Source organism: Excalfactoria chinensis, chromosome Z (genome assembly GCF_039878825.1).
Source record: "Excalfactoria chinensis isolate bCotChi1 chromosome Z, bCotChi1.hap2, whole genome shotgun sequence".
Classification (NCBI taxonomy): domain Eukaryota; kingdom Metazoa; phylum Chordata; class Aves; order Galliformes; family Phasianidae; genus Excalfactoria; species Excalfactoria chinensis.
The window spans coordinates 52,814,069-52,837,430 of NC_092857.1; the positions used below are offsets into that span (position 1 = coordinate 52,814,069).

The following is a 23,362-nucleotide window of genomic DNA, read 5'->3' on the forward strand; positions in this document are numbered from 1 at the left end:
GCTGTAGTTATTGTATGCTTTGGTTATTTTTGTCTGTTTTTGAGAAGGACTGGTACACATCTCCCAGTCCCCTAGCATATAAATATTTATCTTAAGATGAAAGCATACAGTCTTTGGCAGACATGATTTAACCATTGCTTAAAACTTAAGGCTTTCTGCTGTGAAAGGATTATATGAAATTGAGTAAGTAGGAATCTCAAGTTGTATGCCTTAATGTACTGTGAAGGATTTAAGATTTCAGAGACCATATTTTAATAATCTACCATCCACTTGGAGACAGTGTTGTGGCAGTATTCAGATAAGTAGAAGGTGTATTCAGAAAATAGTTTCTAGCAGAAGGCACGTGCCTTTCAACCCTTGGAAGGTGGAAGCAGCAAGTCCTGAAGGTGTCTGTTAGGTGCACAGATCAGGCTTCCCTGTTTTTTTTTTCCCTCGTCGTGATGCTTTGCTATTTATGTGCTTTCCCTTCTGGTGTGGTGGCATTCAGTTCTTTTATTTGTATACAGAGGCCTCATCTCAGTGAAAACTATTGATGAAGTTTAAAAAAAGGGGGAAAAAAGTTGTTATTGCTTCCTGCTTTGTAGCTGGACAAATCAAAACTGAACAAATCAAAGCTCACATGATGTAAGGAATGTTAAAAGGGCCAGTTGTTTGTGGAACAGTTCCTCTAAAAGCTGCAGTGCAAAGGTCTGTGTGTGTAAACAACTGCAGTCACTGCTTCCACACCCAGTAGTCTCCTTCCTGTGTGCTCATGCTCTTTCCCCATCCATATAAAAATTCTGTCGTAGTCACTTGTTTTCTTGATGCTTTTAGGTATGGGTGGGACTTTAACAGAAATTCCTTGTATTTTTTAAAAAATAAGGTGATTCATGCTGCTGCTAGTTTCAGGTTGTTAGAAATGGAATTCTTGAGAATCTAAATTATATTCAGAGTGAATACAGTTTGTTGAAACAAACAGCTTCAACAGGTTGTTTTTGCTCAAGGAAGCAAACAGATATTTAGCAAAACTGTATCACCAGAACTTCATGGCTTCCGATTCACTCATTTTTAATGTTAATGCTGGGATTGGCTGTAGGAAATTATAGCTGAGCCAAAAATGTAAGATGGTCTCATTCCTGAAGCGTTATGTCAAACAAACAGGATTTTTGTTTAATGATGATAATACGTACAAAAGGATTGAGAACAGAAAGATAAGAGATGGATAAGAAGGGATTACTGCTTGTCTTCCCTACTGCTGTAGTAGTTTTGGGGAGATGGAGGAGGGGAAAAGAGTGTTCGAGACCCTTCTTGAAGAGATGAAAATCTTCAAGAAAGGCAAGCTAAATAAGAGGAATAGTATAGTTATCATCTGAAGTTATTTCAGCAATTCAGAATACTTTATTACCTCAGATGGAACCATCCTATGGTTCCATCCATTTTATTACTACATGGAATCATGTAAATATGATATTATTGCCTTAGGATGAGGTATTTATCATGGTACATTTCTGAGCTTCCTCTGAGAATAATATATGCCTTACACTCTGATGTAATTAATGCTGGCATAAAACTTAAGTTCTTCTGTACACTCAGTTCTATTCCATGTTTGATAGTAACCATTGGGCCAAAATTGTGGAGAGTGGTCTGTGACTGCTTCTTTTAGTCATGGCTGCTACTCCATTAGTTGTAACAGAAGTTGTACCGGTAAGGATGTGTGAGAAATCCCTGCAGAGAACAAACTCAGCATTATGTATTTCTTAAACATGTTCTCTCATAAATTCAGTATTTGTGCCTTAGATAATCTCTTTTAGTAAATTTTGACCATCGTTATTGCCCAAGAACATGTACTGTAGGGATGAGATCTACAGTTTATTTTCTTTTAATAATTTTTGAGCTGTTTTAGCATAAGCTGTTTTAGCATCTCCTTGAGTAGCAGGAAAGCTAGGCAGACCTTTAGAAGTCTGGTTTCCAGGCACAAGACTAAAGAGATCTGAGTCCCTTTGGGTTACTTTCAGGTAAGGTAGGTAACATCTTGATTATGTGACAGGTAATTGCATGTTATGGATATTCAGACATGAAAAAGATGTAGGGTTAGGAAGCTTCTCAAACTGGTCAAGAAGGCATAACATCTGGAGACTGGAAGTCTTCATTAAACAAACAAAACGGTGTTTTATGATACAGATTGTGCACAGCAAAGTGCTTTCAGGTGAGTTGCCAGGTATCTAAAATTAGACTTTTTTTTTATTCCTTAATGCTTTTTTGCAGGTTTCATAGAAGGTTAATGGGTTTGTGTGCTCAGTAGGGTGGAGATGAACTATTTTACTGTACTCAACTGCTTTGTTTTTTTTACTTGGCCTTGAAGGAAAATTTAAACTTTAAATTTAAAATTTAAAGACAAGTCATTGAGCGTGACCTACTTGGAGTCTGATGAATTTCAATCAACTGTATAACATTTTATTTTACAGGCAGAAAATGTTATTTAAAATACTTCCTGAAAGTTATTGTCTAATAATGGAGACACTTTGACTTTGTGAATAGCAAAACAAAAGTGAATCACTGCATTTTTTTTTTTAGGTTTAAGAGGCCTAAAGACTAGAACTTAGCTGGAATGGATACCTACTTTAGAGCTGCAGTCTGTGACTTGGACAAACTACTGGATGAGTTTGAACTGAATACAGGTTAGTAACTGTGCTGCCTTCTGCTACAGTGTGGTAATATTGGTCAAGTGACTGTTGTGGCAAATTTGAAAGTAATAAACGCTAAGTTAAAGCTTATGGTAGTGAATAGATGAAATTTGAGGACATGAACGTTAGAAACAGTTAAGTCTTGTAAACTTTACTTTTTATCTCTTTTTTTTTTTCCTGCTTAAAATAGATGAATGCGACCTCTCCAGAGCTCCTCAAAATCCATATGATTCAAAACACTGTTCCCTTTCTGTGGATTTGGATTTCTTGCAACATGTGTACCCAGCACAAAAACTACAGGAGGATGCTAATGGTTGTACTGCACCAGAAGAAATCTCTCAAGCCAGCCACACTAGACCAAATGAAGGGATTCTGAATTGCTCATCACTAAATGAGAGGAGTGTTTCTGGGCCTGATATTTTGACTGCTGTGAGCAGTGCTTCCACAGAAGGAAGTCAGGGTTCAGACCTGGGAAGTAGTGTACCTGTGTGTGAACTTGTTCATGACGTAAGTAGCTTGATCCGTTCAGCTGGTGCTAATGTAGATACTCAAAAATTGCAGCCAGGTGACTCTCACTGTAGTGAAGACTGTTTGAGTGGCTTTGGCAAATCTTACATACCTCTCCCTGATTGTGTATTTTCATTGGGTTGCAGAGGTGTTTCACGTACACAGCAGAATGATGGGGACTCAGTGCTACAACATTCAGGACCTCTTGAAACAGAAAAGAGTAATCAGTTAGCTTTAGAGTCAGATGTTTTTGCTAAAGCAGAGGTTTCAGATCTGTGTGATTATCACTTCACTTCAAAGATACAGTCCTGTATTGAAATTTTTGATCATCTTGAACAAACTGCTCACCCTAATACTGCATGTGTCTCTGAAACATTACAGAATTCAAATGTGTACGATCCCAAAGATGAGACAACGTGTGAAAAATTGCCTTCTGAGCCTCAAGATGAAAGCATGTGCTCTCCAGTGAGCAAAGAGATACATGGAAGAAGTGCTGCAGAAAGTGTAACCCCGGAAGATCAGTGTAAAATGGAATTCACGCCTTCTGATTTGCTGCACAGACATCAGCTGGACAAAAATCATGGAACATTACCTGAAAGTCATGCTTTACAAGACTCCATCTGTCAAGCAGGGTCTGAAGTAGAACTAGAAGAGAAAACTAAGGAAGAGAATGGGGGTAGTGAAAAAACTGCTGGCACTGAAGTACTAAACAGTGCTTTATGTGCATCAGTCGAGGATGTCCAGATGTCACTGCCACATCTTACACCAATTGCTGTATCTCAGTGTGGTTCCTCAGTTGTAACAGAAGAAGAAGTTAATTCTCTGCCTCAGAATGAAATAGCAGCAGAGGTTATTAGTGACAGTTTAGCAAGTGATCTCTCTGATTATGAATCCCGCAAAGAGACTGACTTACATGAACAGGAAGGATATTTATCTAAAATCAACCGAACTATTGTAGAAAAAGGAGGTGGAGCGACATTTAATACTGAGAATGTAGCTGATGATAGTGATTCTGATCAAATCAAAGCTATTGCTTCTCCTTTTATGGAATATGAAGCTGAGCGATATGGTGTTGATATCGACTGTTACTACAATGAAAGCATTAGCCAAACTGTGGATGACTTTACTGTTGAGGAGAGCAATACTCTTGTAAGTGATGCAGAGCTTGATGAATTCTTATATGGGCAAAGTCATCTGTCCAGTTCTTTGAATTCTTTAAGCAATAGTAATAATTTAATGGCAGCTGATGCAGAAGAGAATTTGAGGGATGAGAACTTGCATTTCTCAAAGGTTACTGAGGAACACGCTCAGACAAAACTGGAGGATATAACTAGCATTAGTAGTAATCTTGAAGTCTCTCTTGATGCCCATAAGTTGAAACCCCCAGGAGAGGAGAGTGCGTTTCTTGTTCAAAATGTGACTGAGGATGACAGTGAGGCACAAGCTTCAAAGCTTCCTACTGAAGGTGCAAGACCGAAGCTGTTGTGTGACAGTACACAAGGAGCTGTTGGTCAGAGACAGCTGAATCAAACACATGTGATTGAGAGAGCAGCTACTCCAGAAGCTCCCTCGAGGAACAGCATTACTTGTGATGAAAATTCTGAGCCTGCTGGGGAAAGTGGTGCTGAAGCGGGAAAAAATCAGACATTTCAAAGTGTAGAATCACTTAAAACACCTGCAGCTCTTCTACAGAAACAACCCTTGTGGGTTCCTGATTCAGAGGCACCCAACTGCATGAACTGCCAAGTGAAGTTCACGTTTACAAAAAGACGACACCACTGTCGTGCATGTGGAAAAGTAAGTTGTTGGTGAGGGGTCCTTTTGTTACTGTAAGTAAATTTACTCTAATTCAGGGATAACTGGAATGAAAAGGAGAAAGATTCTAAGTTTTTTGTTTGTTTGTTTTATTTTTTTTCCTAATTTTACATCAGAGTTAGACTCTTAGAAAAGACTCTGATAAGTAAAAAAAAACAAAAACAAAAACAAAACAAAACAAAAAAACCTTGTTTTTTGAAAATAAGAACATTTTCCTTGCACCCCTTTACTTGTCTTCCATTCCTAGGCTAGACTAGTGTTCTTTTCTTGTAACAGGGAAGATGTGACAGTGCGCACTGCAGTGATTGTTACAGTGAATCAGTTTTTTACTTACTTTAGATTAAGCTTAGGTATTTTGGCATCAGAAATTTTGGCAGTGATGATCATTAGAATTCAGAAAAGTGACTGTAATAGTTGTAGAGCAGTATCTGTTAGTCTGGCAGGATGTGTTCTTTCAGGAGCTATCACGGCAGCAGTCGCGCAAAGGACTAGTAGTCTGTTGTGCGCTGTGTTTAAATGTCTGCACAGTTTCCCAACGGAGTTGTCAGGGAGGGCGGAGGAAAGTATGCTACTTCTGTTGAGTGAATGGTACTCACTAAGTGAATAATATATAGACTTTTCTATTTTTCCAGCCTATGGTTGTCTGCAGCGAGTAAATAATGCTGAAGTTTGTTTTTAATCAAAAGCAAACTTCTTTTTGAGCTACTGCAGCTTATGTGCTGGTGCGTGAATACAGATATAATACTATGGAACTGATTTTCTTTCAGTGTTCCTGTGCAGGCTTTATGGATGATGAGGAGATGGTGCAAAGACTAGTCAGTACTTACTAGCATCTCTCATCCGGTTTCAAAAGACATCTGGAGTGGTTTGGTCTTTTTATTTTCTGCAGAGTCCCTCTTCTAGCATTGTGTATTCAAAGTATAGTCCCCATTTTCTTCTGTCACAGCAAACCTATAGAAAGTCTGCAGTGGGGTGCAAAGAGTAGGAAGCTCTCATTGTGACAAGTTTGGTGTTATTGAACTTAGGTAGTTATATACCCTACTGAAATTTTATAACAGTTTAAATTACAGTTCTCTAGGGTATGGTTTTGAACTTCTTGAAGTTCTTGTTCATATTACCTATGAAACTTATTGCCTGTCTTCTGGAGATGGGAATAGAAATTCCCTCCAGTACTCACTGCTGCTTACAGGTAAGTACTCTTACTGTTGTTGATCCTGTGTGTTAACAGCAGTGTCTTTGCGTAAGAGCAAAGTAGTTCAGGGTGCTTCACAATGCTTGTGCATTCAGAAGATGAGTGAAGACAGTACAGATGGTGTAACTGTTAGAGATAAAGGAGTGCTAAGCAGATGAGTTGTAACTGTCATAGCTTTTCTGAATGTGCAGTCGCTTACTGTTTTGCTACTTGTCATAAAAAAACAAAGTCTACTTTTCTCATGGACCCATGTTGAGTTGCAGTATTTACCTCCAGGTTGAGGAGGAACAGACAGAAATTCATGATTGTCCTCTCTGAACTGTCCTCGAATTGTTTAATTTTATGTAGTCTTACATATATTTATTGTTATCAGGGAAAGTGTCAGAACTTGGGAATTCTGGCTTCTGTGCTGGTGGAATGTGCAAGGTAGCAATAATGCCTGCTCTGCCTCCCATCTGCAGCACACACAGTCAAATTCTCATCTCCATTTATTTGTTTGCTTTCTGATGTGGTGCATTTTCGCTTTGTAGCCCAATTAGATTTAACTTTGTTGCTTAGTAGACTCACTTTCATAGACATCGCTCTGTTGCACTATTCATCCTTTGTTTTGTTTCTACCTCGTGTTTCTTGTGCATTAAGACTGAGGTGATGCCTCTATTGAGGGCCCTGGTGGCACTATGTATAAGAGGAGAATGGCACTTGGCAAAGGATTTCTGTACTGCTCATTTTTTGTAGCCCTAAGGTTGTTTGTGGCTCATTAGCAATTGATAGTTACATTCTTAATAACTTTACCAAGTATGTGTTTTTTTTCAGGTGAGATAAATTAATTGATATGGAAGTATTAATTGTTATGGATATGACATTAATATGGAAGCAACTGTTTATTGTTTATTTTATTGTCTTGCTATTGATGAAATGTGACTTTTGACATGGCTTTTCCCACTTACAGGAGTTCAGTCGTAATAGCTTTTATTTTTCTTCTTTTCTGTTTCTTCTTCAGCTGTTTTCCTTTTAATCCACTTTGTTTTCCTCGAGATAATTAGGAGTAGCAGACTCCACCTTTGCTTCCACCTAACTTTGGTTAGGAGTAGAAGGCTTCTGTCAGACCAAGGATTGTAGACATTTTGTCTACAAGGATTGTTGACATTGTAGAGGTACGGTTCAGGTTGAGAAGGTGCTTTTCCACATCTCCAGATCTCCTTTAAACCAGACAGGATATATATTCTGCTCATGTCTTTCAAAGCAGTTTTCATGTTCTTCAGATGCTGTGCTGAAAGGAGTTGCAAGAAAGCAACTAATGTGTTGTTTTGTTTTGTTTTTTGTTGTCAATATTTTTGTTTTGTTGTTGTTTTCTGGCACAGCTAAGACTACTCTAGCCTGTGTAATTCCTAAGACTGTTGGTAAATTGTTTGGGAAGCACTGAGCCCTGGTAGGATAGTTGTCCAAGAGTTAGCTTGGAATCTCAGAGTAGAATGCCTTGGTGCAGTGTGAATATTAACTGCTGTGAGACAAATGGGTCAGTAATGGTTCCTGCTGATATAAGAATAGCTGGTTCCAGCCATGCCCTGAATCCTAATGAGACATGGCAGTAGTTATCTTCAAAGATGACATTAAGGCAAAAGAAAAGATGCATTTCATCTCTGGGGATCAGTACTTGTTCACATCATTCTGTTTTTTACTGTAAAGCAGTTACAAGATGAGCAGAGGTAGAGGTGAATTTGAGAATGAACTGGTGTGACTTTGAATTCCTTTTATCATTCCAGATAAGCATTTTAATATCATTAGTTATCATTTGTCTCCCTTGTTGCTGCTCTTCATTTTGTACATATTTTCTTCCTTATTTTTCCTGAAGATTTTGAGATACCATCGTAGACATCTTGCATGAAAGATGGATGATATAGGCCTGAATATTAAAGAGTGCCTAGAATTAAATATATATACCGATTTCTTGGAAGAGTCTGTTAATCATTGTGGAATTACATACCAGCTGCTTCCACCTATGATCTTAAAAACAATAAACCTAGCTAGTCTGTGGGCGTCTGTCCTTCCATAACTAGATCTGCCCACAGCAGGAAGTTTTATGGGCTGTTCTTTCTCCTGTCTGTATCTCAGGGAGAACTGAGAGGTGGCGGTTCATAGCTGAATAATGCGAGCATTTCTCACCATGTGTGGAAGGCTGGCTTTGTAGACTTTTAAGGAATGCTGTGGTCCAACAGAAATGACAAATTTTAGGCTGTGCTGAGTAGTTGAGAACAAGAAGTTAAAGATCATGGTTGTATATTTTCTGTGTCTGAAACAATCTCCATTCCTATTCCACCTGTATCCCTGGGATAAACAGACAGTACAGTCTATTCTTTCCTTTTCTAGCATTTCAAACTAAAATGTTCTTTCTTTATTAGATAAATATTCTGTAGACTACTGAGGATTTTATAAAATACTTTTGTAAACACAATACAGTATCAGCTTTTAAGAAAAGATACTTAGGCTTGTTAAACAAGGCCAAGAATCTCTTGAACTATTGTTTTACCGTAATCATAAATTGAAGAATTCCTTAAAAATAAATAAATAAATAATTAAAATTAAGTATTACTGCATTTTCAGCAGCCTTCCTTGGAGGCAGTCTTGATGGAAATACACAGAGTAGCATTCTCAGGTTTTGTGCAGAATTTCAGCAGATGCTGAACTTGAAATTCTTCTGTCATGTAGGTGACAGTAAACTTCCTTGTGTCTCAAATCTAACAAAAAGAACAACTAAAAAAAGGGGGGGGGGGAGGGTGGCTTCAACTCTTTGGCCTTTATTATTTAATTCTTCAGAGATTTTCAGCTGGTGAATTCCCCTAGGGTCACAATGTTAGCATGACATGGTAGGCTTTCCTGCTCAAGTTCTGCAGATCATAAGGGTTCCTCAAATAAACGACAAGTTTATCTTTTGTTAAGAGTAGGATGATGTCACATGGTGCCCAGAGTGTTACCCTACTTACTGCTACAGAGCTGTGCTACAGCACAGTGTTACTGAGTGTTTCAGAAAACTGATAGGATATAGCCTCTTCCAGAAATTGTTAGCATGGATAGATTGTGTGCAGTTGTGGGAAACAGGGTAAGAACTCAAAATGCAGACTTTGGACCAAACCATGTAGCTTTTGACCTTAATAAAACCCTTTTATTTCTGGTAATTTCCCTTCTCTCAGCACAAGAATGTATTGTAAAATAGATGTGCTAATGCTTTTCTTCTTTCTCCACATCCCTGAGAATATTTTATGTATGCTTTATTATTTTAATTAAATGAAATAATGTAATAGGAACCTAACTCAGGAAATATTGGGACTTTGTTTATAATATTTATTTAAATCTCCTCCTTGTTCAGGTTTTTTGTGGTGGTTGTTGCAAACGAAAGTGCAAACTGCAGTACATGGAGAAGGAAGCAAGAGTCTGTACTCGCTGCTACGATAATATTAATAAAGGTAAAAGAGGTTTGGATCTTTTTGAGTAACTGTAGTAAAAAAATAATATGTACAGCTAGTATCTTTAATTTTTGTGTTTTATGGGAAGTTTCCATGCTTCAATTGGGTCATCTGTGGCAGGAGTCGAAGAAAAGAGTTTTCCGCCCTACAGCAATAGCCTTCTACATGATAAGGGCAGACTGAAAATCAATAAAATTAGGTTTTTCTTCTGTGCAGTAGCTTGAGCATTCAATTTACACAACTAGCTCCCTAAATTATGTGCTGCTTTTGCAAAAAAAAGAAAAAAGAAAGCCACAAGACTGTCAGTACTGCACTGCACACTAAAATTACTTCTTTTTTTTAAACACTTAAACATTTAAAGTAAACAATGTTTTATTTTTTCAGTTTAGCACAGGTATTTGAAAGGATGAGGAGTCCAACAGGTCCTGTCCCTAATTCCAGTGTCTTCTCTGAGAATTCTTCTGTTCCATCTTTGCAGGAAGCCTGTATACCAGCTGTCCCTTATTTTCCTCACCATTACCCACTTCTGCACTTAAGCAATCTGATAATGAGGGTATGTTTAACACAGTACAATTTAACTAAGACTTTTTCAAGATCTGCTTGGAAGAGTTGTTTATTATGTTGTGGATATATACTAGATATACTATTGAACAGAAATTCTGTGAATTGTGGCTCAAGAAATTTGCTGTTAGTTCTGCGTTCAGATTCTGTGTATGAGCTTGACAACATCTGTCTTGCATCCATGTTTTATAAATGGAGGTAGTCTTTTTTTCTATGTTTATACTGTAATTTCTTTGTTCGATTCAGGTATTACTTTCATAATTAGTTATATCTCTCAGGAGATCTGTCATACATTGTGATGGCCAGTTTTACAGTAAACAAAAGTACGTTTTTGGGGGGAAGAGGTAAGAAGCAGTAGGAGTTCATTCTCTGTAAAGGTAAATGATTAGCCATTAAGCAGTCTTTGTTCCACCATTACTAAATATCTGACTTTCATCAATGAAAATAATTGTGATTAGCTACATTTTTTAGTGTTTCATCTTCTAGTTGTGGTAAGCATTTTATTCATATCTACAACAAAGGGATGGCTGACAAAGGAGTTTTGATAGGTAGTGTGATACAATATAGCATGACAGCTTTCTCTGCTATGGTGAACTGTTTTTAGGATTGTAGCTGGAGTCAAGCTGTCTACCTATGCTTGGTTTCAGTTAACAAATTCTCTATGTAATGGATGGGAGAAGGGCCTCTGAATTTGCATCTGTTTTAGTTGTTAGGACAGTAAAATAATACAAAGTCAATGTTTTTTTCTCAACCTGTCCTAGAGCTGTGCCCCAAAGAACAGAAGAGAGTTTGGTTTGCAGATGGTATTTTGCCAACTGGTGAAGTGGCATATACAACAAAGCTTTCCTCTGGAGCGAAGAAGTCATCCCAGGACACAGCACGCCCTGATGTGCCAGAGCTGCATATGGTATGAATTAAGAATTGTGTGTAGACACATGAATTCTGCTGAAATAACTTCACTCCCTGTTGATTAGGACATACACAAACTTAAAAAATGATGTAGCAGAAAATACTCAAAATCAAGATTCTTCTGTAAAGACTTATTCTGTAAAGAATAACTACAGTTATGAAAGTGTCTTCAGCCATTTGTTGTTAGTATGCTTGTTTTCCTTTGAGTGGCTTGTTACAATTCTACATGTTTCCCAAGTTGGTCCTACAAGAATTTGCTTCATGTAGTACAATACTGTGTTATAAGGTGCAGCAAAATTAGTTTACCACTTCTAATGGGAGCAGGTACTGAACTATTAAGGGAATCAACATTTTAAAAATATTCATAGTGTTAAGCTAGCCGTACTTGACAAGAGAAGTTGAAAGGAGTAATGTAAGTTTGCTGTGGAAAAGTTTGGAGATATTCTTTATCTGGAGCTTTTTTTAAAATAAGATATAGTTCTGAAACACTGTCCCAAATCACAACAGTGTTCAAGAATTTTTAAAAAAACAATTTGTAAAGCTAGTAATCAGACCAGATCCATCCTATAAGTATATGGAGTTTCTCAACAGTTGTGTGTTGAATTGTCGTGTAAATCAGCCTTTGTTCATGAGTAATTTTCAGCAGCTTATGGGCTGATTTGGCCCTGTTCTCCGACTAGCAGGGCAGAGAGACCTGTAGGTCTGAGCCTCTGGAAAGGGGAAAATAAAGGGAAAGGGAAATGGACCCCAAAAATAGCAGCAGCAACAATCTGAGGAGAAACAAACAAATTTACTAAAAAAGATACTAGAATGCAAGATAACACACAATAATACAATATAATACAATATGATTAGAATTGGAGCTAATAAATCAGGTATAATGAGAGAAAGAGTCTCCAAAAGCTGAAGGCCTTACTCTAGTGCAGTGGTGATCCAGCAGGGAGGAGAGCCTGGTCCCATGACCTTGCCAGGGGCTTTATCTGCTCCCTGAACACAAAGTCCTCTGGGGTATATGGCTCTTCTCTTTTGGGACAGGTACCTGGAACTGGAGCATTATGGTATGGAATACTGATAACTATAAATCATAAAACCATAACAGTAATAGATGATAGCAAGTATGTTTTAATTTGAAAAAGGAGCCCAATAAGTTGTGGATCAAATCTGTTTTTTGAAGATTTGGACAAAATGTTGCCAGAAAAGTTCATCAAGAGGTCAAGAAAAGAAGTTAGGCACCAGTAAGAAATTTAAAAAAAAAAATCCTTTTCCATATGATAAATATAAGCCAAATAGCTAACTTAAGAGATAAAGAGGTAAAGAACTGAGTACAGAAGTTGCCTATCCTGGACTGTGCTGTTTATCATACTCACAGGTGATAAAAAGGGTAATTTTTTCAGACAGTGAAGGCAGATAGATTCTGAATATTCATGAACTGAATGTTAAAATGACAGGTGTCTTTTGCTACGAATTGCAGACTTAGGAGTGTATGAGTGGCTGAACTTACTAGTGTTATTTTTATTGCTGTCACACTTACTGGAAAATGAAGAGTTGAGGTCTGAGAAGTCTGAAGAAAGTACTTAAGTAGTTGTTTAAAAAGGGAAAGGAACAGGCTGTCCCCCTGAGCTGCAAAATGAACCGTCGGGGAAAAAGACAGGCGTGGATGAATAGGGAGCTGTTCTTGAGGCTATGGGAGAAAAAGAGAATCTACCACCTGTGGAAGAAGGGACGGGCAACTCAGAAAGAGTACAGACAAGTTGTTAAGATGTGTAGAGAGAAAATCATAAAGGCAGCTTGAACTCAACCTGGCCACTGGGGTAAAAGGGAACAAGAAACTCCTTAACAAATACATCAACAGTAAGAGGAGGACTAAGGAGAGTCTCCATGCTTTACTGGATGAGGCTGGGAATGTGACCACTGAGGATAAGGAAAAGGCAGAGGTTCTGAATGCCTTCTTTATGTCTGTCTTTAAAGATCAGACCAGTTATCCTCAGGGTACTCCACTCTCTGACCTGGTAGTCTCACCTGGAGAGCAGATAAAACCCCTGACAATTCAGAGGGAAACAGTCAGAGACCTACTGCTCCAGCTGGACTGCCACAGGTCCATGGGGCTGGATGAGATTCACCTGAGAGTGCTGAGGGAACTGGCAGAGGAGATAGCTGAGCCACTTTCCGTCATCTATCAGTGCTCCTTGTTGACTGGTGAGGTCCCAGAAGACTGGAGGCATGCCAGTGTGACTCCCATCTACAAGAAGGGTTGTAAGGAGGACCCAGGGAACTATGGGCCTGTTAGCCTGACCTCAGTGCCAGGGAAGGTTACAGAGCAGATTGTCTTGAGGGAGATCACGTAGCATGTGCAGGACAGCAGAGGGATCAGGCCCAACCAGCAATGGTTCACAAAGTGCAGGTCCTGCTTGACCAACCTGATATTTTTCTATGATCCGGTAACCTGTCTGGTGGATGAGGAAAAGGCTGTTGATGTGGTCTGCCTAGACTTCAGCAAAGCCTTTGACACTGTCTCCCACAGTATTCTCCTGCAGAATCTGGCACCCTGTGGCTTGGATGCGTACACTCTTGGCTGAGTAAGGAACTGGCTGGAGGGCCAGTCCCAGAGAGTGGTGGTGAATGGAGCTCAGTCCAACTGGCAGCCATTCACTAGAGGTATTCCCCAGGGGTTGGTGCTGGGGCCTGTCCTCTTCAGTATCTTTATTGATGACCTGGATGAGAGCATCAAGTGCACCCTCAGTAAGTTTGTAGATGACACCAAATTGGCTGGAAGTGTCGATCTACCTGGGGGTAGCGAGGCCCTACAGAGGGATCTGGACAGGCTGGAGAGCTGGGCTGAAGCCAATGGCCAATTTGATCTTCGACAAGATCAAATGCTGGGTTCTGCACTTCGGCCACAACAACTCCAGGCAGTGCTACAGGCTTGGGGGTGGAGTGGCTGGAAGACTGTGTAGAGGAAATGGACCTGGGGGTATTGATTGATGCTCAACTGAGCATGAGCCAGCAGTGTCCCCAGGTGGCCAAGAAGGCCCGGGGCTTCCTGGCTTGCATCAGGAACAGAGATGCCAGCAATAACAGGGAAGTGATTGTCTCCCTGTACTCAGCTGTGGTGAGGCCGTGCCTCCAGTACTGTGTCCAGTTTTGGGCCCCTCACTGCAAGAAAGACTTTGAGACCATGGAGTGTGTTCAGAGAAGGGCAACAAAGCTGGTGAGGGGTCTGGAGCACAAGCCTTATGAGGAGAGGCTGAAGGAGCTGGGAATGTTGAGCCTGGAGAAGAGGAGGTTCAGGGGAGACCTTATTGTTCTCTATAACTCCCTGAAGGGAGGTTGTAGTGAGCTGGGGGTTAGCCTCTTGTGTAACTGGTGATGGGACTAGAGGGAATGCCTTCAAGCTTTGCCAACTGGATGTTAGGAAATACTGCTTCTCTGAAAGAGTGGTCAGGCACTGGAATGGGCTGCCCAGGGAGGTGGTGGAGTCACTGGGGGTGTTCAAGGAATGTTTGGACGATGAGGGACATGGTTTAGTGAGAACTATTGATGATTGGTGGATGGTTGGACTGGATGATCTTCTAGGTCTTTTCTAACCTTGATGATTCTGTGGTTCTCTTTTGTTTTTATGACAGTCCATTTCATAATGACTGTACCCTAAGTTTATCATATGTATTTCACTGAGAGAGCAGTGTAGATTTGACACCAAACCAAAAATGACTTGAACTGTACAATGCTGTTGTTTCCAGGTGAGGAAACATTAATATTAATTATATTGGCTCAAGGGATACTTGCTTTATTGTTGATTGTGTTAAATCTGACTATATGGTAAAATGATTGATCTGCAGCACTCTGAGAATGAAGAAATAAAGTAGTGATTCATCTTACCTTAAACGGGGACTAATTTGACCTTTAAGAATGGAGGAGAGGGGGAGAGATACAAGATCCACTGTAGATTTTCTGAGTCACTTCTTGAATAAATAATTCATTTCTTATTAATTTGGTAAATTTCTTAGTCATTTTTCTTTATTTTAGTATGCTATCATGAAAGTTACACTTTGTGGTGAGACTAGATATAGATCTTCTTTATTCTTATAGGCTACAAATGCAGAGGAAGATGACATACCAACTGATGTAAATTCAAAACCAAAAGAAGAAATGGATGTGTCTGCAAGAACAGAGTGTCCTTCTGTTCCCTCAGAGGATGCACAGCAGACCATTTCCAGCCAGAGTGAGATGATTGATAGTGATAAATCTCTGACTCCAGATACCAAAGAGTGTTCGTCTGCCCTGGAATCTGAGAAGACTAGTACTAATTTAGTAGATTGGACTAAAAGTGATATGCCTGTTAGTCCTGCAAGTTATAGGGCTCTTTGTGGTGTTGAAAATTGTGTTCGGAAAGATGTCAGCCTTCTTCCAGATGGTGATAAGCTGCCACCACTTCTGCTTGCCATGGGTGAAAAAGGAAAAGGTAAACATCTGTCAGTATGGCATCACCAGGTACAGGATTTCTAAGTGTGAATTTAATACAGTAATGCAACTTCAACCTCTGACCTGTGCTGCACATTGGAATGTTCATTAATTAAGCATGAGTTATTAAAATATGAGTATATTATGAAAATAACAATCACTTAAACCCGTTATAGCAGTGATTGTTTTCAATGTAGCTAACAGTAGCAGTATGTCAATTGAAGAAACAACATAGACAATATACAAGTAACTACCAAATAAATTGCAGCCCCAGATCATGCCTTTCTTATAAATTACTGCTTTATTTTTTGTGTGGCCTTTGAATCCTCTGGTAAGCTACTGTACTGAATACCTGGTTGATCCACAGTTGTTCTAAGTTTGAGAATAATTAACAACCTTTTAAGATAGGAAAGAAAGGACAGTCTTTTGTATACTGTCATCTGATTTTTTTACTTTAGGTTGTTAGCTGGCATGTTGAACTAAAATGGATATAAATTTCTTTAGATCCTCTAGTGGAAGAACATCTGTCTCACCAGCAGGTCGCCTTGCTTCTTGAGAAAGGAGGTGCCAGTCCATTAACTTTTATCCTAAATGCGAACTTGCTTGTGAATGTCAGGTTAATATCTTGTAAGTAGTGCATGTTTTCTTTTCTATTAGATCTATTCTTCTTATTGTAAAGAACAATATTACTGTGGTCTTTGTCTTTTTATTTGAAGATTCTTCAGAAAAATGCTGGTACTTCTCAACAAATGGGCTACATGGCTTGGGGCAGGCAGAAATTGTCATTCTGTTGCAGTGTTTGCCAGATGAGAAGACTTTTCCTAATGAAGTATTCAAATTATTTATTGATGTCTATAAGAATGCAGTAAAAGGTATGTAATCATGTCTGACAGGGTATGATATTTTCTTACTTGTCTTCAAAGTTGAAAGTTTATGTGTTTTTTATGCACTGATAGATACCTGATCTGGTTAAAAAACTTTTCAGTGTTTAGCCTTTGTTTCTAAATAAACAACAGAAAGAAAATGTATATGGTCTTGGAGATTATGTGCATAAGCCCTTGTGTTGATGGCTTAGGGCATCTGGGATTTCACTGATAGAAATGCAGTACACATAAATATATAAATGATGAGGTCTGTTAATTGAAGTTCATCAACTGATGTATGCCAGAACATCGTATACTTCGGGGGTTTTGATATTTTTTGGGGGGGGGAAAAAAAAATCTTCTTTCATATTCAAGTTCATCCAGATAATAAGTAAGTCTGTAGAGTACTTCTGTGGGGTTAGATGTCTCCCAGACTTTCAGGAAGATACAAGACGAACAGACTTGCAAATCATAAAGTACAAGTCTGTAGTGAAGGGATGGTGGTAGTAGTTTTCTTCACAATAGCATGTTATTTTTTTAAGATGCACAAATGCTTTCTGACCCTCTTTCAACAGGAAAGTCAATAAGAAACATGGAAAATGTTACGTTCAGTGAAAATTTTCTTGGTAATGAAGACCATGGAGGCTTCCTGTTTGTTTCACCAACTTACCAGAAACTTGATGATTTAATGCTACCAGATGACCCTTTTCTTTGTGGCATTCTATTCCATAAGCTGGAAATACCCTGGGCAAAAGTTTTTCCAATCCGTTTAATGTTGAGATTGGGAGCAGAATATGGGGGTAAGTTTTAGTACTTCAAATAGCTGTATAGATATAAAACTTCCTTTGAGAAATATAACTTTAGTAGTTAAACAAAATATTCAAAGCCACGTTTGCAGTATTTTATATTACTCTTGCATGAGGTTGAAGTTTCATATGTGAGAACCGTCTTGTTGACACACCTGGGAATTTACAGTATCCTGCAACACCTACCTGGTTCTTTCTCATGTTAGCTGAAGGCAGTTAGGCCTAAAAACCAACTCTTACACTTAAAAAAATAAGTTGTTTTACTTCTGCTGTGATTAGAGAATGTTTTAAAGGGAAGTTTTCCAGCCTAATTGCCAATTTTGAAAATAAATAAATAACAACAGAAATGGAGTACCTGAACAAAATATTAGTGCTGCATTAAATGGATAGATGTCTTAGTTACTTAAAATGATAATGTACTAGTTAGCACATTTGAAATCTCAGTATTGAAAAATGTGGAAGTCATTCTCTCAAAGTGAGTGTAAGGAAAAGTACATAAGGTACTTTGGTTACAGGTTGTGCAGTGAGGAGGCCTCTACATGGGTATCGCGTTCAGCAGTCTCTTTGCTGCTTTACATGACCACTTTCTGCTCCCCCAATTAGATCCTCACTCACTGTGCTCCGGACTCACTGGAGGAAAGCATTTTTACAAGTCACTGTTGCCTTCAAGAGCAGATAAAGCTAGCTTGCACAAGACCTGAAAGTAGAAGCTGTCCTGAATACCTTCTAAAATTGCTTCTGTGCCTTTTTTGTAAAGCACAGGCGCTAATTTAGAGGTATAGGTACAGTTTTGTTTCCTGTTACTTGTATTCCTGTTATAGCCCCTTGTTATTTGGAGACCAGGAGCTTTGAAAGGCTGCAACATGCAGATATTACTTAAGTGGAATGAATTTCAAAAATGTCATGCACAGCTTTCTGACACTGAATGGGCTTTTGGTAAATTAAGACTAAATTTCAGAAGCATCAGGTCTATAAAAATGTATCATTCAGTTGTTTGTGGATTTTAGAGTGGAGTTCTGCTGTCCAGTCTTCTGTCTGGTAGCTTCTTTGTCATACTTTTCCCTTATTGATGTTATTGGCATTTTTGTACTAACCATGCACTTTCTTGGACTGATCTCGTAATCTTGACTTTGCTGCCCTGTTTGCTTTACTTTTAAATGACTTCATGTGATGGTGTGTTGGTCTCCTGATCTTGTTGCTTTCACTAATTTCCATCTTCATGTTTTCTACTCCAGCCATGGGATGTAAAGCAATTAGAAGCTTATTACTTCATAAGAACCACTTGATTCTTGTTTATTAATGCTAAGTGGTACTCCAGTTCAACCTACAGTATTAATATAAAAGTGGATGTTACCTGTATAGTACTTGTGTTTAAGAAAGTATTGAACCTTGCAGCCCCTATCACAACTGGTGTCACAAAGGCTGAATGAGCTCACCTTTTGCAAGAAACGTAGCTGGTCAGTCATAATGAAAGAAGCAGCGGGTCTCTGCCAACAAGATTTCTGCTGCTTGGGGAGTGACTCTGTATAGATATTGTAGTAGGATTTAACTGGGGGTGAGGAAACCATGCAGTGGGCTGAGGTGTTGTTAGCAAGTAAGAATCACAGTGGCTCTAGATCTCTTGAATGTTCAGATATTGAAATTAAGAAACTTGGTCTGCAACTGAAAATAAATACTTATAAATGTAAAACTTATAAATAACTGTGACTTTATAATTTCCTCTATTCCAGTATATCCAACTCCTGTAATAAGCTTCAGACATCGAAAGCCACTCTTTGGAGAAATAGGACACACAATTATGAATCTACTTGTTGTGAGTAATTATTTTATTCATTTCCTGTTGTAATCTAGACTGTGTAAAATATCCTCAGATTCTTTAAAGCTGAATTGCTTTTGGCAAAGTTAAAGAGCTAACGTTTTCTTCAGAGCTGACTTGGAAATTCCTTACTCAAGAATGTATTAAGTGTGAGCCAAGCAAGTGTTGTGGTTTCACCCTGATGGCAGCCACTCTTTTTCTCCACAAAGGAGCGAATACAATGAAAGAGGGATGAAGTGTTGAGATAAGGGAAATCGCTCACTAGTTATCGTCAAATCAAATTCAACATAATAAATTATGTTCACGTCCCCATTACTAACAAAATGATGATTTCTAATGGTGACAACTAATGGTGATTTCTTACTAAGGGCAACTTTCTTGCTGAGAGCAAACCTCCCCATCTACCGTATTTTACCTCCTTCTCCCAAGACATGCAGGTGAACAGGGAATGTGGGCTTCAGTCAGGCCATAATGCTTCATCTCTAATGCTCTTTCATGGTTACTCTCTGCCTCTGCTCTATATGTGTCCCTCCCACAAGATGCTGTCTTTCTCAAACTGATCCTGTGTGGGCTACCCACAGGCTGCAGCTCCCTAAAGCACTGCTCCAGTACGTCTCCCTACTATGGGGCTCATGCTTCAGGAGCTGCTCCAGCACAGTCCCCATGGGCAGCAGCTTTACCAGCCCTCCTCCACTGTGGGCTGATTTCCTTGAACTGCAGCTATGGACAATGGCCTGCTCCTGTGGGGGCTCCTCATGGTTTTCTCCAGGTCACATACATCTGTTTCATCATGGGCTCCACCTTTGGCTGTATTTCTGATCATTTCTTAACCATGTTCCTCTACTAAATTCTTCCTGCATTGCTTAGGGCTCAGATCTGGCCTGCAGTGGGTCCCTTTTGGAGCTGACTGGAGCTGGATCTGATCTGACATGGTGTAGCTTCTGGGCTGTGTGCTCTTAGCAACTTCTACTGCCAGAGCCTTGTCTTGTAAGCCTAGTGCAGTCCTCGACATTGTGCTGGTTGTAGCACAGTTTCTGGTGATAAGAAATAGTTTTAAATAATGAGAAGAACTTTGGAACTTACACTGAACCTTGTAGCAGTTGCCATTCAGCTGCGGTCTTCTCTGTCAAATACTGCTTTTATGCAAAAAAATCTTGTCTTAAACATGGTATTTGGTTAAATTTGAAAAACAAACTTGACATGCAGATACGTTTTCTAATTGTAATGTTAATTACATTGCCGTGTGAACTTATCTTTGATGTGATAAACCAATCTGTGTCATACAAAGACTATTTCAAGACAAGAACTTTTTCCTTTGTTCCTCAAATAATTTTATTTGAACTTTAGTAAGTTTCTATTCCTGAGCAGTAACCTTTCTCTTCAAACACTTGCATAGATTTTATCCTTAATGCTGTAAGCAAAAGTGTTGGAAATATTGTGGAGAAATGTGATCACAAAACCCTCTCAAATCTGGAAACCATTACAGCATAGAGGAAACAGCAATCTTTGGCACTCTTCTCACTTAGCTAGCTAGCAAGTAGCTAGCAGTTTTTTTTCTTGATGGAGGAATCATAAATCTCAATTCTGTGAGCCTGCTTCCTGCCTTGCTAGTGATAGGACAGTACCAGTATGAAGTCAGAGGAAGGACTTGAGGGTGGAAGGGAGGACAGTATGAGAGAGACTTCCTTAATCGGCTTAAGCTTTTGTATTATTCAGGACGTGCCTAAGCTACACATAAATAAGATCTAGAAGAACAGCCCTGAAAAGACAGACAGGCACCGAAGAGTTAGGGTGAAAAATCAGTGTGCACTTGGTGCTGCTGCAGTGTGTTGAGATGGATTTGCCGTAGTCTCTGATGTGGTATATCCATTTGTTTTTTTAGCCTGAATTGCGCCTTTGGGCTCAAAACAGGCAATGGGAATGTATGCTCCTCGGCAAGATTACCTCTTCTGATGTAGCAAGAGTTTTCAGTCATTGTAGAATGGCTGCAAAATATCCTCTTTACATTGTTTAACAAGAGGTTTTTCAAGAATCTGTTAAACTACATGTGGGCAAACTCAATTAAATCTTTAAATCTATCACCGCAGAAGTGACTGAGGTGGTGGTAAATGGTGAAGGCAAGGCACATCTGTGATGATATCCTTTATGCCATCAAATCATGCCATTTGAACTGAAACTTGCAGTGCAGTGATACCTGGTCATAAATAGCTCTTGCTACAGCTGAGCTGATTGGGAAGATAATGTTTTCCTGATTCAGTGGCTGATAAGAGCCTTCCCAGCCTTTCTTAAGTTGTGCAGGAAAGGCAAATGAATCCATTTTACATCTGTCATCATTCTTCCAGAATACAACAGTGTGTGGAAATTCCGCAGAAGTGGCTGATGGATGGTAACCTCTGTCAGAAGGAGGTGTAATGAACAGTGCGAGACTGAAGCAGTACTTCAAGTACTCAAGAGTATGCAGAATCATAGAACAAAGGGACTGGAACTGATACGGGTTGTCAAGTCTTAACTCCTGGCTCCACATGAAGCTAAGATTTAAACCATATGCTTGAGAGTATTGTGCTGAACAGCAGCAGTCTTGGGGCTATACCCACTACCCTGAGAAACACATTCCAGGGCCTAACCGCCCTGTCAGTGACTAACTTACCCTGATATCCTTTCTGAACTTGTCAGTGGTCATCAGAGAGATCAGCACCTCCCTTCCCACCCCTCTCCACTGAGTGACAGACAGCAGTGAAGCCTCCCCTCCATCTCCTGTTCTCTAAGCTGAACAAACCAAGTGACCTTGTCCATTCCTTCTGTTGAAGTGTTTCGCATTATCTAAAACTTTACAAGATCCCAATGTGCATAAAGTATCCATGGTTGAAGTAAGCTGCTGTTGAATAGTGCAGCGAAGCCACTTCATGAATGCTTCAGATTTATTAATGTATCCATTAAGGTACTTTTCCAGCAGATCACAGCTGAGGAGGAAAGGGATCAGCAAGTCTTTAGGTACTTCTAATGACTTTTAAGAAGCCTGGGGATGGATGTAAAGTACTCAGTCTTTAGGATTTATTCTAAAATGTATGTAAATAAATGTCTGCTAACACCTTGTCTTAGTGTATTATCTTTGTCTTTGCAGGACCTTAGGAACTATCAATATACTTTGCCTACCATAGACAACCTATTTGTTCATGTGGAAATGGGTAGAAGCTGTATTAAAATACCTTTAAGGAAATATAATCAAGTAAGTTCAACTATTCCAAACTGCTTCTTTTTTTTTTTTTTCATGTAATACCAGTTGCATCTTTAACATGACTTCCTTTATTAATGGTGGGGAGTGGGGGGAAGGCAGAGTTCTTAGAGGCAGTGGTGCTTTTATTCTCAGATCAGTGTCCATGCAGCTCTGCAAGTGATTTCTTCACTTGATTGCAGTTCTCCAATGTGCTCTTTGGACTCCTTGAAGCACGAGATATCTGGGGAGAGAGTGTGAAATTCATTGTGCACAAATTCTTCTTTCTGGATATGTTAGAGTGGATGATGTGTGGAAATAAGTCGTTCTTTAGGATAACTGTTAAGTGTGGAAGATGAACAATTCCAGTGAGGTCTTCTAGCATTCATTTCCAAGGAATATCTCCTATATATTTCCTGTGGGTGATGTTATACTTAAAACATTATTAAAAAAAAAATAATAATAAAAAAATGTAGTTTTTATTGCAATCTGTTTAACTGAGCTTTAACAAAAAAACTGAGTAATTTAAGAGTAGTAATATAATTAGGTGTAAGAACTTAGTATATAATCTCATGACCAATAAAATCCCTGCAGCTCTGATATTGTGTTGACCAGCAGAGTTCAGGCTTCTCCCTCTCGAAGCAGCATTTTCAATAATGCTTAATTTGACTCCAGATGATCAGCTTGAAACTTTTTGTAATTAAGTGAATAATCCTGCTAGATTTTTCAATGTCTTATGCTTAAAATAAACACTACAGAATGAGATCTGTTGGTTTAATAACAAATCTTACATTGGCAGGTGATGAAGGTGATAAACTCCTCTAATGACCATGTAATTAGCATTGGAGCTAGTTTTAATACTGAAGCAGATTCTCACTTTGTGTGTGTGCAGAATAAGCAAGGCCTCTATCATACGCAAGCAAACAGCACTAATGAACGTCCTAGGAAAGGTAAGCTGTGTAGCGTGCTTATGGGGAACAATTGCATTTGTAGAGCAAAACTCACAAAGTGTGGAATGGTTTGGGACAGAAGATACCTTTAAAGAGCATCTAGTTCTGACCTCCTTGCCATGGGCAGGGATGCCTCCCTCTAGTCAAGGT

The 23,362-nt window shown here is 39.1% G+C and overlaps 1 protein-coding gene across 4 annotated transcripts in view; it reads left to right on the forward strand.

Annotated features, from left to right (window-relative positions):
• The window catches only part of ZFYVE16 (zinc finger FYVE-type containing 16), a 33,823-nt gene that overhangs the window by 3,921 nt on the left and 6,540 nt on the right, over window positions 1-23,362 (forward strand). For 3 of the 4 annotated variants that reach the window (XM_072359436.1, XM_072359437.1, XM_072359438.1), the window contains exons 2-13: window positions 2,554-2,657; window positions 2,854-4,967; window positions 9,542-9,638; window positions 10,117-10,191; window positions 10,961-11,106; window positions 15,195-15,567; window positions 16,071-16,193; window positions 16,283-16,438; window positions 17,005-17,229; window positions 18,966-19,048; window positions 22,173-22,277; window positions 23,062-23,212. In XM_072359436.1, coding sequence (XP_072215537.1) covers window positions 2,588-2,657; window positions 2,854-4,967; window positions 9,542-9,638; window positions 10,117-10,191; window positions 10,961-11,106; window positions 15,195-15,567; window positions 16,071-16,193; window positions 16,283-16,438; window positions 17,005-17,229; window positions 18,966-19,048; window positions 22,173-22,277; window positions 23,062-23,212 — 3,718 coding nt within the window. In that variant the 5' untranslated portion in view covers window positions 2,554-2,587. The remainder of the gene's footprint in view (window positions 1-2,553; window positions 2,658-2,853; window positions 4,968-9,541; window positions 9,639-10,116; window positions 10,192-10,960; window positions 11,107-15,194; window positions 15,568-16,070; window positions 16,194-16,282; window positions 16,439-17,004; window positions 17,230-18,965; window positions 19,049-22,172; window positions 22,278-23,061; window positions 23,213-23,362) is intronic. The other variant, XM_072359439.1, reaches the window with a different exon arrangement.